This window comes from Peromyscus leucopus, chromosome 5 (assembly GCF_004664715.2).
Source record: "Peromyscus leucopus breed LL Stock chromosome 5, UCI_PerLeu_2.1, whole genome shotgun sequence".
Classification (NCBI taxonomy): Eukaryota; Metazoa; Chordata; class Mammalia; order Rodentia; family Cricetidae; genus Peromyscus; species Peromyscus leucopus.
Genome location: NC_051067.1, coordinates 79,242,739 through 79,256,013, shown reverse-complemented (window position 1 = coordinate 79,256,013; position 13,275 = coordinate 79,242,739). Strand labels below are relative to the sequence as shown.

The 13,275-nt window shown below is 42.0% G+C and overlaps 1 protein-coding gene across 1 annotated transcript in view; it reads left to right on the top strand.

Annotated features, from left to right (window-relative positions):
• Nucleotides 1–13,275, top strand: part of LOC114708500 (nuclear receptor coactivator 5-like) — a 72,927-nt gene that overhangs the window by 39,113 nt on the left and 20,539 nt on the right. Inside the window, exon 3 of the mRNA XM_037206069.1 lies at nucleotides 13,189–13,269. Within this exon, the coding sequence (XP_037061964.1) occupies nucleotides 13,189–13,269 (81 nt within the window). The remainder of the gene's footprint in view (nucleotides 1–13,188; nucleotides 13,270–13,275) is intronic.

Sequence of the window (13,275 nt, the reverse complement as noted above, 5' to 3'; positions counted from 1 at the left end):
TGGGCGCGCGCACACATACACACATACACACACATAATTAAGAATAAAGTAACTGTAAGAAACCTCTTGTGTATATTAGCTCCCTTTCTGTTGCTATAATTGTGCTGACTAGTTTGTGTCAACTTGACATAAGTTAGAGTCGTGTGGAAAGAGAGAACCTTGAGAAAAATAGTCCCAGCAGAGTGGCCTCTGGGCAAGCCTGCGGGGCGTTTTCTTGATTAATGGTGGATGTGGGAGGGCCCAGCTCACCGAGCAATGCGCCTGACAATGCACCTGACGCTGCCATCCTGGACAATGCCATCCCTGGACAATGCATCCTTGGACAATGCCATCCCTGGACAATGCCATCCCTGGACGGGTGGTTCTGAAGTGTGTAGGAAAGCGGGCTGAGCAGCTAGGCCGTGACTGTCCAGGACTTTGCTTCATTCCCTTCCTGCCTTGACTTCCTTTCGTGATGGACTGAGCTGAAATGAGCCCTTTCCTCCCCAAGGTGCTTTGGTAATGGTGTTTTATCACAGCAGTAGAGACCCGAACTAAGGTAATAATGAAATTTCCTGAGGCAGGCTAACATGAAGAAGTTTATTGGGAGACTCACAGGCCTGGCTCCATCACCACTGTAATGCTCCCAAGGCCCTCCTGGTGGCTGGTTATGGTGGGAGTGCATGCTGAACAGAGAGAGCTATCACATCACCAAACAACAGAAACCAGAAGCACCTGGGAAAGGGCCTCTGCAGATGTCTGTGATGGATTCTCCTGTGTTAATTGAGGTGAGAGGACCCACCCGTTGTGGGCAGCCCCAACCCTGGCCTTGGGTCCTAGATGGAATAAAAAGGAGAAAGCTCCTGAGCGAGCATGCGTGCAGTGATTCATTGCTCTCTGCTCTTCGATTGTTGTGTGCTGTGACTGGGGCCTTCAAGTACCTGCTGCCTTGACTTTGCTAAAATGGTGGCCATAAGACACTCTCCCGAGAACGCAGGAGTCCTTTATAAGAGCTTCCTTGATCTCTTCCAAGAAGAGCTCTGCCAGTGACCTAGTGACCTCTCTCCCAAGGCTCCTCTCTTAGGCACTGCCACCCGAGGGTCTTCACTTCCAGCACAGGCTCTTGGAGGGTGCACTCAGATCATAAGCAGACTAGCACGGTTTCCCTCCCTGCTCCTTCTGCCCTCTCCGCCGTACTCTAGAACACAGGGTTGACGCAGGGCCGGGGGTGAACTTGTGGCTCCTTTGGTTTTTGTCTCTTCGGCAGAGCCACGTTACTTTGTCTGTTTCTAGAGGCTTGGGTAAAATTTCTCCAGAGAAATGTTAAAATTCAAATTGTTTCTAGTGAAATTTAAAATTATGATGGAACTTCTAAGAGTGGATCCTTAAAAATCTTTTTAATTTTAAAATTTATCCCCAGAGATTCCTACTGTGAGAATTTAATAGATTGGCTGTCTTAGAAGTTGAGGTAATTGAGATGCAACAGTAAAAAGTTAAAAATAATCACCTGGCCTTCCTGGAGGCCTTGGGAATGTGTGCGTATTTAACCTAAAAGTGTTGAGTGTCTTCATGAGGACTTCCCTCCTCAGTGACATCAGACCCTGAGTAACTTCTGATTAGCACAAAGCAGAAAACGTTGAAACCCATTACTGCTGTTTAAGGAACAAAAAATAAACGTAGAAGAGGCTGGGGTTTTCCCCCAATATTATTTTATAATATTATAATAATAAGCTGCACATTAAAATGTATAGCTTGATTTGGCCAGTGGATGTCAGACTATCTTTATAATTAACACCCAAGTCCTTGCACACAGGCAAGCGTTTCTAGTCCATTTCCCCACTACATATGTTGAAACTCTTTTTAAATGTATTCTCTCATATATTACATCCCAGCCACAGTTTCCCCTTCCTCCTCTCCACGAAGTCCCCACCACTACCACCTCCCTTCTCCCCCAGATCCACTCCTCCTGTTGCCCTTCAGAAAAGGGCAGGCCTCCCACGGATATCAACCAAACACGGCATATCAAGTTGCAATAAGACTAGGCACCTCCCCTCATATTAAGGCTGGGCAAGGCAACCCCGTAGGAGGAAAAGGGTCCCAAAAGCAGGGAAAAGAGTCAGAGACAGCCTCCGCAACCACTGTTAGGTATCTCACAAGACCACAAGGCTACACAACTATAACATGCATGCATATATGCAGAGAACGTAGGCCAGACCCATGCAGGCCCCCTGATTGTTGGTTCAGTCTCTGTGAGCCCAGGTTAGTTGATTCTGTGGGTTTTCTTGTGGTGTCCTTGACCCCTCTGGGTCTTAACGATCCTTCCTCTCTCCCACAGGATTCCCGGAGCTCTGCTTAATGTTTGGCTGTGGGTCTCTGCATCTGCTCCCATCAGTTGCTGGATGAAGCTTCTATGATAACAGTTATGCTAGGCTCTGGTCTAGAAGTGTATCAGAGTATCATTAGGGATCATTTCCTTAACTTTTTTTTTTTTTTTTTTTTTTTTGCCAGTCATGTTTGGTTCTATCCTAGGTCTCTGAGCTATCCAGGCTCTGGGTCCTGGCCCTCCAGGCAGTGTCAGGGGTGGACTCCCTCTTGTGGCATGGGTCTCAGGCTGGATGAGTGATTGGTTGGCTATCTCCACAAATTCTATGCCACCTTTACCCCAGCACATCTTGCAGGCAGGACAAATTGTAGGTTGAAGGTTTTGTATCTGGGTTGTTGTTCCAATCCCTCCCCTGGGAGCCTTGCTTGGCTACAGAAGATGGCCAGTTCAGCTTCATATCCTTCATTACTAGGAGCCTTTGCTAGGGTTATCCTCGTAGATTTCTGGGAATTTACATTGCACTAGGTTTCCTCCTTGCCCCTGAAATGCCCCCAATTCCAATCTTCTCTCCCAGTACTCTCTCCCTCTATCTCCCACACCTCATCCTCCTGTTCCCATCCCCACTTGCCGCCCCCAGTCCACCCAAGAAATTTACTCTATTTCCCCTTACCGGGGAGCTCCATGTGCCCCCCATCCCTTTGAGCCCTTTGAGGCCTCCTTGTTACTTAACCTCTTGGGGTATATAGCATGATTATCTTTTACTTTACAGGTAATACTCTTTCTTTCTTTCTTTCTTTCTTTCTTTCTTTCTTTCTTTCTTTCTTTCTTTCTTTCTTTCTTTCTTTCTTTCTTTCTTTCTTTCTCTCTCTCTCTCTCTCTCTCTCTCTCTCTCTCTCCTTCCTTCCTTCCTTTCTTCCTTCCTTTCTTCTCTCTCTTTCTCTCCCTCCCCCTCCTTCCTTCCTTCTTATTATTTGTTGTTGTTATATTTATTTATTTGTTTGTTTGTTTTGGGATAGAGTTTCTCTGTGTAGCTTTTGGAGCCTATCCTGGAACTCGCTCTGTAGACCAAGCAGGCCTTGAACTCACAGAGATCCGCCTGCCTCTGCTTCCCAAGTGCTAGGATTAAAGGCATGTGCCACTACCACCCAGCAATATCCACTTATAAGTGAGTACATACCATGTTTGCCTTTCTGGATCTGGATTAACTTACTCAGGATGATTTTTTTTTCTAGTTCCATCCTTTTGCCTGAAATTTTCATGATGTTATTTTTTTTAAACAGCTGAGTAATAATCCATTGTGCAAATCTACCACATTTTCTTTATCTATTCTTCGTTTGAGGGACATCTAGGTTATTTCCAGTTTCTAGCTATTATGAATATAGCTGCTATGATTATAGTTGTGCCAGTAAGTGTCCTTGTGGTAGGATGGATTGTCCTTTGGGTATATATGCCCAGGAGTGGTATACCTGGGTCTTGAGGTAGATCAATTCCTAATTTTCTGAGAAACTGCCATATTGGTTTCCATAGTGACTGTACAAGTTTGCACTCTGACCAGCAATGACGGAGTGTTCCCCTTGCTCCACATCCTCTCCAGCATGAGCTGTCACTTATGTTTTTGATCTTAGCCATTCTGACAGATGTAAGATGGAATCTCAGAGTTGTTTTGATTTGCATTTTCCTGATGGCTAAGGATGATGAATATTTCTTTAAGTGCTTCTTGGCCATTTGAGATTCCTCTGTTTAGAGCTGTACTCCATTTTTTTAGTTGGATTATTTGGTTTGTTGGTGTCTAGTTTTTTAAGTTCTTTATATATTTTGGATACTAGCCCTCTGTCAGATGGGGAGTTGGTGAAAATCTTTTCCATTTGTAGGCTGCCATTTTGTTCTATTGACAGTGACCTTTGCCTTACAGAAGCTTTTCAGTTTCAAGAGGTCCCATTTATCAATTGTTAATCTTAGAGCCTGTGATTTTGGTGTTCTGTTTAGGAAGTTGTCTTCTGTGACAATGCGTTTAAGGCTATGCCCTACTTTCTCTTCTATCAGGTTCATTGTATATAGATTTATGTTGAGGTCTTTGATCCACTTGGACTTGAGTTTTGTGCAGGGTGATAGATATGGATCTGTTTGCATTCTTCTACATGTTGACATCCAGTTAGACCAGCACCATTTATTTAAGATGCTTTCCTTTTTCCATTGTATAATTTTGGCTTGTCAAAAATCAGTGTTACATAGGTGGATTTATGTTTGGGTCTTTGATTTGATTCCACTGATCCACCTGTCTTTTATGCCAGTACCATGTGGGTCTTATTACTATAGCTCTGTAGTAGAGCTTGAAATCAGGGATGGTGATACCTCTGAAAGTCCTTTTATTGTACAGGATTGTTTTAGTTGTCCTGTTTTGTCTTTCCATATGAAGTTGAGTATTGTTCTTTCAAGGTCTGTAAAGAATTGTGTTGGGAGCCGGGTAGTGGTGGCACATGCCTTTAATCCCAGCACTCAGAGGCAGAGCTAAGCTGATCTCTGTGAGTTTGATACCAGCCTGATATACAGAGTGAGATCCAGGACAGGCACCAAAACTACACAGAGAAACCCTGTTTCGAAAAGAAAACGAAGAATTGTATTGGAATTTTGATAGGGATTTCGTTGAATCTGTAGATTGCTTTTGGTAAGATGACCATTTTTACTATGTTAATCCTACTGATCCTTGAGCATAGGAGATCTTTTTATCTTCTGATATCTTCGTCATTTTCTTCAAAGACTTGAAGTCGTTGTCATACAGGTCTTCACTTGCTTGGTTAGAGTTACCCCAAGACATTTTATATTTTTTGTGGCTATTGTGAAGGATGTTGTTGCCCTGATTTCCTTCTCAGCCCATTTGCCATTTGTATATAGGAGGGCTACTAAGTCTTTTGAGTTAATCTTGTATCCAGCCACTTCACTAAAGGTGTTTATCAACTGTAGGAGTTCCCTGGTAGAATTTTGGGGGTTGTTTATGTATACTATCATATCATCTTGGAATAGCAGTACTTTGACTTTTTCCTTTCCAATTTGTGTCCCCTTGATTTCCTTTGATTGTCTTATTGCTCTGACTAGAACTTCAAGTACTATATTGAATAGATAAAGAGAGAGTGGACAGCCTTGTCTTGTTCCTGGTTTTAGGGGAATTGCTTTGAGTTTCTCTCTATTTAATTTGGTGTTGGCTGTGGGCTTGCTGTAAATTGCCTTTATGTTTAGGTATGCCCTTTGAATCCCTGATCTCTTCAAGACCTTTATCATGAAGGAGTATCATGAAGGGGTGTTAGATTTTGTCAGTCTTTTTCAGTATCTAATGAGATGATCATGTGGGTTTTCTTTTCTTTCAGTTGTTTATATGGTAGATTGCATTGACAGATTTTCATATGTTGAACCATTCCTGCATCTCTGGGATGAAGCCCACTTGATCATGGTAGATGATCTTTTGATGTGTTCGTGGATTCTGTTTGGGAGTATTTTATTGAGTGTATTTTTTGCACCAATATTCATGAGGGAAATTGGTCTGTAATTCTCTGTATTGAATTTTTGTGTGGTTTGGGTATCTGGGCGACTGTGGCCTCATGAAAGGATTTTGACAATGATCCTTCTGTTTCTATTTATGGAATGATTTGAGGAGTATTGGTATTAGCTCTTCTTTCAAAGTCTGGTAGAATTCTGCATAAAACCATCTATCAATGGGCTTTTTTTTTTTTTTTTTTTTTTTTTTTTTGGTTGGGAGATGTCTAATGACTGCTTCTATTTCCTTAGGGGTTATAGGTCTATTTAAATTGTTTATCTGATCTCGATTGTACATTTCTATTAGATTTTCCAATTTTGTAAAGTACAGATTTTGTAATAAGACCTAATAATTTTTTTGGATTTCCTTGGTGCCTGTTGTTATGTACCTTTTTTTGGTTTCTAATTTTGTTAATTTGGATATTCTCTCTGTGTCTTTTAGTTAGTTTGGATAAGGGTTTATCTATCTTGTTGATTTTCTCAAAGAACCAACTCTTTGTTACATTGATTCTTTATATTGTTCTCTTTGTTTCTACTTTATTGATTTCAACCCTGAATTTGATTATTTCCTTCCATCTACCTCTCCTTGGGTGTGCTTGCTTCTTTTTGTTTTAGAGTTTTCAGGTGTGCTGGTAAATTGTTAGTATGAGATCTCTCCAAATTCTTTATGTAGGTACTTAGTGCTATGAACTTTCCTCTTAACACTACTTTTATTGTGTTCTATAAGTTTGGGTATGTTGTGCATTTATTTTCATTAAATTCTAGGAAGTCTTTAATTTCTTTATTTCTTCCTTGATCCTGTAGTCATTCAATAAAGAGTTGCTCAGTTTCCATGAGTTTGTAGGCTTTCTGTTGTTGTTGAAATTCAGCTTTAATCAGTGGTGGTCTGCTAGGATACAGGGGTTATTTCAGTTTTTTTTATATCTGTTGAGACTTGCTTTGGGACTGAGTATGTGGTCAGTTTTGGAGAAGATATGGTGCTGAGAAGAAGATATATTCTTTAGTGTTTGGGTGCAATGTTCTGTAGATATCTGTTAGATCCATTTGAGTTATAACATCTGTTATTTCTCTGTTTAGTTTCTGTCTGGATGACCTGTCCATTGGTGAGAGTGGGGCATTGAAGTCTCCCACTATTAATATGTGAGGGTCGATGTGATTTAAGCTTTAGTAATGTGTCATTTACAAATGTGGATGCCTTTGTGTTTGGGGCATAGAAGTTAAGAATTGAGATGTCATCTTTTTGCTGAATGTTTTTCTTTGATGGGTATAAAGTGTCTTTTTTTTTTTTTTTATCTCTTTTGATTAATTTTGGTTGGAAGTCTATTTTGTTAGGTATTAGAGTAGCTACACCAGCTTGCTTCTTGGGTCCATTTGCTTGGGAAATCTTTTTCCAACCCTTTACTACAAGGTATGTCTATCTTTGATGTTGAGGTATGTTTCTTGTATGCAACAGAAGGATGGATCCTGTTTGTGCATCTATTCTGTTAGCCTGTCTTTTTATTTGGGAATTGAGTTAATTGATGTTAAGAGATAGTAATGACCAATGATTGTTAACTCCTGTTATTTTGTTGCTGGTGGTGGTGGTGGTGGTGGTGGTGGTAGTAGTAGTTGTGTGTGTGTATGTGTGTGTGTGTGTGTGTGTGTGTGTGTGTGTATGTATGTGTGTGCGCGCACGTGCTTCTTTTGGTTTTGCTGGCATGAGATTATTTCCTGTGTTTTTATGGATGTATTTAACCTTCTTGGGTTGGAGTTTTCCTTCTAGTACCTTCTTTAAGTCTGGATTTGTGGATAGAAGAAAATTTTTCTAACCTTAGGAAATTGTGGTGCAAATATACTCAATAAAATACTCCCAAACAGAATCCAAGAACACATCAAAAGATCATGTAGGTTTCATCCCAAATAGTTTAAATTAGACTTTGTCATGGAATATCTTGTTTTCTCCATTTATGGTGATTGACAGTTTTGCTGGGTATAGTAGTCTGGGCTGGCATCATTGGTCTCTCAGAGTCTTCAAGACATCTGTCCAGGCCCTTCTGGCTTTTAGAATCTCCATTGAGAAATGGGATGTAATTCTAATAGGTCTGAACTTATATGTTACTTAGCCTTTTCTTGCAGCTTTTAATATTCTTTGTTTGTTCTGTACATTAAGTGTTTTGATTATTATGTGGTGGGGGACTTAGTTTTCTGGTTCAATCTATTTGGTGTTCTGCATCCTTCTTAAGGTTAGGAAAATTTTCTTCTGTGGTTTTGTTAAGAATATTTTCTGGGCCTTTGAGCTGGGATTCTTCTCCTTCTATTCTAATTATTCTTAGGTTTGATCTTTTTATAATGTCCCAGATTTCCTGGATGTTTTGTGTCAGGAACTTTTTAGATTTAATATTTTTGTTGACCACTGTATTTATTTCTTTTATTCTATCTTCTATGCCTCAGATTCTTTCTTCTATCTCTTGTATTCTGTTGGTTATGCTGTGTCTTTAGTTCCTGCTCACTTACCTAGATTTTCCATCTCCAGAATTCCCTCAGTCTGTGTTTTCTTTATTGCTTCTATTTACATTTTCAGGTGTTGAACACTTTTATTAATTTCCTTCACCTGTTTGTTTTGTTTGTTTTCTTATTGGCTTTCTTTAAGAGATTTTTTTGTTTCCTCCCATTGTTTGTGGGTGTTTTTATTTATTTAATTTCTTATTCATTTCTTCTTTAAGGACCTCTATCATTTTCATAAGATTGGTTTTAAAGTCATCTTCTTGTGCTTCAGCTGTGTTGGAATATTCAGGGGTTCTGTAGGTAGGATAGCTGGGCTCTGGTGGTGCCATATTGCCCTGGCTGTTGTTGATTTTGTTCTTACACTGGTGTCTAGGCATCTGAATTTGGGATTAATATAGGTCTAGGTGGCGATTTCTGAGTTTGTCTGTATTGGATGATGTTTTGTTCCTTGGTTTCTGTTTCCTCTTTGGTCTTCTAGTCTTTGTGGTCTGTATTTCTCTCATCTGGCATGACCTCTGGTCCAGCAGGGAGTCTCCATCAGAGTTGGGGGCTGGACTTCTGGAAGATAGCATGGCCTATGGTCCGGGGGTGGGGTGGGGGCCGGGTGTCCTCTATCCTTGTAACTGGTGTGGCCTGCGACTTGAGCAGCAGATATCTGAGGTGGGGCCATGTGTTGAAACTCTTTTTTAAAAACAAACAAACAAAAACCTATTTATTTTTATCTTATTTGCGTTGGTGTTTTGCCTGTAAGTATGAGGATGCCAGACCCCCTGGAACAGGAGTTACAGACAGTTGTGAGCTGCCATGTGGGTGCTGGGAATTGAACCTGGGTCCTCTGGAAGAGCAGTCAGTGCTCTTAACTACTAAGTCATCTCACCAGCCCCCTATGTTGAAACTCTTAATCCCCAGTGCTTACTATATTGAGACAGAGCATGTAGTAGGTAATTAAGATTGAGTGATGCCAGAGGTGATCCTGTTGGATTGGTTGGTTGTCTTGTAAGAAGAAACAGATTTCTGAAAGGCAGTTGTCTCTAAGCCAGGGAGAGACTGCAGTGGACCATCCTGACCTTGGGCTTCCCACCAGAACTCAGGGGGAAAAAAAAAAAAAACAACTGTGTCTTTTAAGCCACATGGTTTCTGGTGCTTTGTTGCAGCAGCTCAATGAGGGAATGACTATGTGGCAGTTTGTTGGTTGGTTTCCAGTCGCTTTTCATACAAAGCCTTTGCAAATGGTAGAGTACGTGATAGTCTGTACAGATATGTCTTCTGTGGTTTGAGTGTGTGTCCCCAAAAGCTTGATTCTCGATGTGGTGGTGTTGGGAGGTAGCTGCTTGAGAGGTCATGACTAGTGGGAGGCCATTAGTCTTTGAGGACACTGCCTCCAGAAGAGCTCTGTACTGTAGCAGGGAGTCTCTCTGGGTTCTCTTTGACCCTGTGATCTCTTGCTCCCACTTTTTACTACAGGAGCCCTAGATGGAACTAGCTGTTTGGATTTGAAGCCTTTGTAACTATGAAGTAAATACTTTTCTTTATAGTTACACAGCCACAGCTGTTTATTCTAGTAAGAAAAGAAGCATTTTTATTGTGTAAGTATCTAGGAGTGGACTGGCTAGTTTATATGATGAGTATATGTTTTACTTATTTGTGTGTGCGTGTGGTGTGTGTGTGTGTGTGTGTGTGTGTGTGTGTGTGTGTATACACACGTGTATGGAGACCAGATGTCAATGTTGGGTGTCACTCTGTACTTTATTTTTTGAGGCAGAGTGTTTTTCTTAATACAGAACTGGCTAAGTCAGCTGGGTTAGATGGCCACACACCCTAGGGACCCTGATGTCTCTGCCCCCTCAGCACTGAGATAACGGATGCATGCTGCCCTACTCAGCTGTGGTACTTTGTTTTTGTTCTTTGTTTTTTTTAGGGCGGGGGGAGAGGTATTTATTTGTTTATCAAGACTTATTTTAAGTTTAATTTTATGTTTATATCTCTGTGTGGGTATGTGCACACGTGAGTTCAGGTGTCCATGGAGTCCAGAAGAGGGTGTTGGGTCTTCCTGTTTTTCCAACACCTGATGTAGGTGCTGGAAATGCAACTCCACAAGAGCAGTATGTGCTGTTAACCACTGAGCCGTCTCTCCAGCTGTTTCCCCCCCACACCTGTCTTCTAAACAGCAGTGCTAGGGATTGAACTGGGCCCCCATGGCTGTTCAGCAAGCATTCTACTGATGGAAGCATTTCTCTAACTCCCGTTACACTTTTTAAGGAACTGTCAAACTACCTTCTGAGGAGATTCTTCTCTTTGCCGACCTGCAGTGAGAGTTCTATTTCTTCCCCACTCATCCAGACAGTCTTGAGTTGCTCTTACACCAAAGGCTCCTATCGGTCGGTATATCTTGGCTAGGAGAAGTCAGGCAAGCACAATGTGCTCTGGAGCCTCCCTCATCTCTCAGGCTCTTAGATTAGGATCATTATGATGATGATGATGATGATGATGATGATGATGTTAGTTTACTTTTCGTAAAAATGACAGTGTTTTCACCCCTCTTCCTTGGCCTTTCATAGCTTTCCTTTTCCTTTACACAAAACAAAATAAAAAACCAAAAACAGCTTGCTGACTTGGAGCACTGGGCTGAGAGGTATTAAAAGAAGTTGGGGTGGGGGTGCTAGCAACATGTCTCAATGGGTAGAAGCATTTGCTGTGCAAGCCTGATGACCCGAATTTAACCCCAGAACCCAGGTGAGAACAGCTGGATGTGGTGGCCTGCATCTGTAATCTTAGCATTCCTGTGGCAATAATAGGAGGTGGAGATGAGAGCATTGGCCAAAAGCTTGAAGGCCAGCTAACATGGAGTACACAGAGCAGCAGAAACATCAAGAACCAACTTCAGAGAGTTAGCCTCTGACCTCCACACGTGTGGTAGCACAGATGCACCTGCACTCATGCATATCTCACACATACACATAAACGGTACATTTTTCAGAACTGTTAAAAGAGTCTGGGTTTTAGAGTCTGACCCACGGAAATTGAAGCGAGGCTTTGTAGCTGTGTGAAGTCCTGCGAGATGAGCCGGACTCTCCTCATCTTTTTTGACGGTGTGTGGGGAAACCGAAGCTTCCAGCTTGTATGGTGGTTACAAGGATTCAATATAATGCATCAAAACATCTTTGTTTATTGAACATCTGGGAAGATTGTTGATTTATGAAAACAGATTTATTAGTTCTATTTATCATTGCACAGTGTTTGACCTATTGCCCACCATTTGGCTGAGAGGAGCTGAGTTCTGATGGGTATCACCAGATACACTGCATTGCCTGGTCAGGGTGACCATGCGATGTTTAATAATATCCAGGTCATGATTTGATCATTTGTGCATGTGGGGATATGGCATATATGTATAGGTACTCCCACTAAGGCAGTTCATGCCAGAGTGGGTTCCTTCAGGCACCCTGTTCAGGGAAGCTTCTGGTCTGCTCACTGGCTACTCAGTCTGTTTTTAAAAGATCAGAGCACATCCTGTCTCCACTAGGGTTGCTTTTGGGCATCTGGGACCGTGGCCTGTGAACACCTCCCGAGTTTCTCAGCAGCATTTGACAACGGGTGGCAAGGATGCTATCTTTTTGGCCTGCAGAATCCTGTGTCCAGCTGGCTGAAGTGTGCTAAGAGAGTATGGAGCCTTTCCTCCAATGCAGAAGTGGGGAGTTAGTATTTGATAGTAGTGCCAGCCTGCTCCACTGATGTCAGTGCTGAGTTTGAAAGGTTGCCCTCAGCATGGGCAGGTAGACTGAGCTGGAGCTGCAGGGAAGTGGGAAGGGGGGTGGTATTGGTGGGTAAAGGATTTGTTTTGCCAGGTGGGGGTGTCTTAAGGCTTTCTCTGCTCTGCCCGACCGCTGGGTTTCCAATACCCTGCAGTGCTGCTCCTTAGAGCCGGCTGGCTTTTTTGGCATCATTTGGTTTAGTTGCTAGGAAGCCGTATAAGGCAAATGCAACTTCCTTTTGACTTGCTCACATTGAACCATCTGCTTATTCCTTTTCGTGGCCTTCAAACTTGGCTAGGATCATTGAGAAGAGGGTCGAGTGGAGCATCTGCGCTCATCCTTTTTGGAAATGGAATGCTTTCTACTAACTCTTTAACCCTCTCAGCCCAAAGTTGTAACATCTCGTCAAAACCCTTGGTTCTGTTAGCTAGCAACTTGCAGCAAGCAAGCGTTGTCTTCTAAGGATGGCCATGCTTTTTGTCCTGGATTTCAATCAGTATTAATAACACAGCTCTTAAATGAGGCAGATGGTGGCTGTGTGTGTGTCAAAGTGTATTTGGAGTGTGAATGTAGCAGTGGCTTTAGTGGAGGGTGTTTACACTGGAGTTGATGTGCACAACCAGGCGCTCCATTATGAAGTAAGTGCCCGGTATGATCCAGGTGGCAGTGAATCCTTAGAAATCTGATGGTGTTGGTGGGACAGCCATCAAAAAAAAGCTTAAAACAAAACCAGTGCTTCTTGCTTTTATAATTGATGGCTGCAGATACTTCTAGCATTGCATGGTGACTTTGGGATTTATGCACTTGGGCAGCTCAGACTTAAGCTGAAGCCCCTTCTCTGGGTGAGTTGTCGTGTCTTTTCTGTGTCAGAGCTACACATTCAGTTGCCAGCTTTGCAGAAGCAGTTGAACAAACACACAAGCAAAAATAGAAACAGGTATTAAGGAATAGAGTAGAGCTTCTGACAAAGAGATTCTTGAAAAAAGCCATTGTTCAAATTTTTGAAATCCAGTTTTACTGAAGACTTAATCACCTTTGAGTGTACCAAAACTGTGGAAACTAATGTATGAACTATGGGAAATAATTTCTTCTTGAGTATAATTTGTCTTTGTTGTTTTTTAGCAGTAAGCCATCTAAACCTTTTCTGCCAACTTCTCATTCTCCCCAAGAGGGCTACTTAAAGGAGTGTGAAGACAGGCTAAGGTGAGA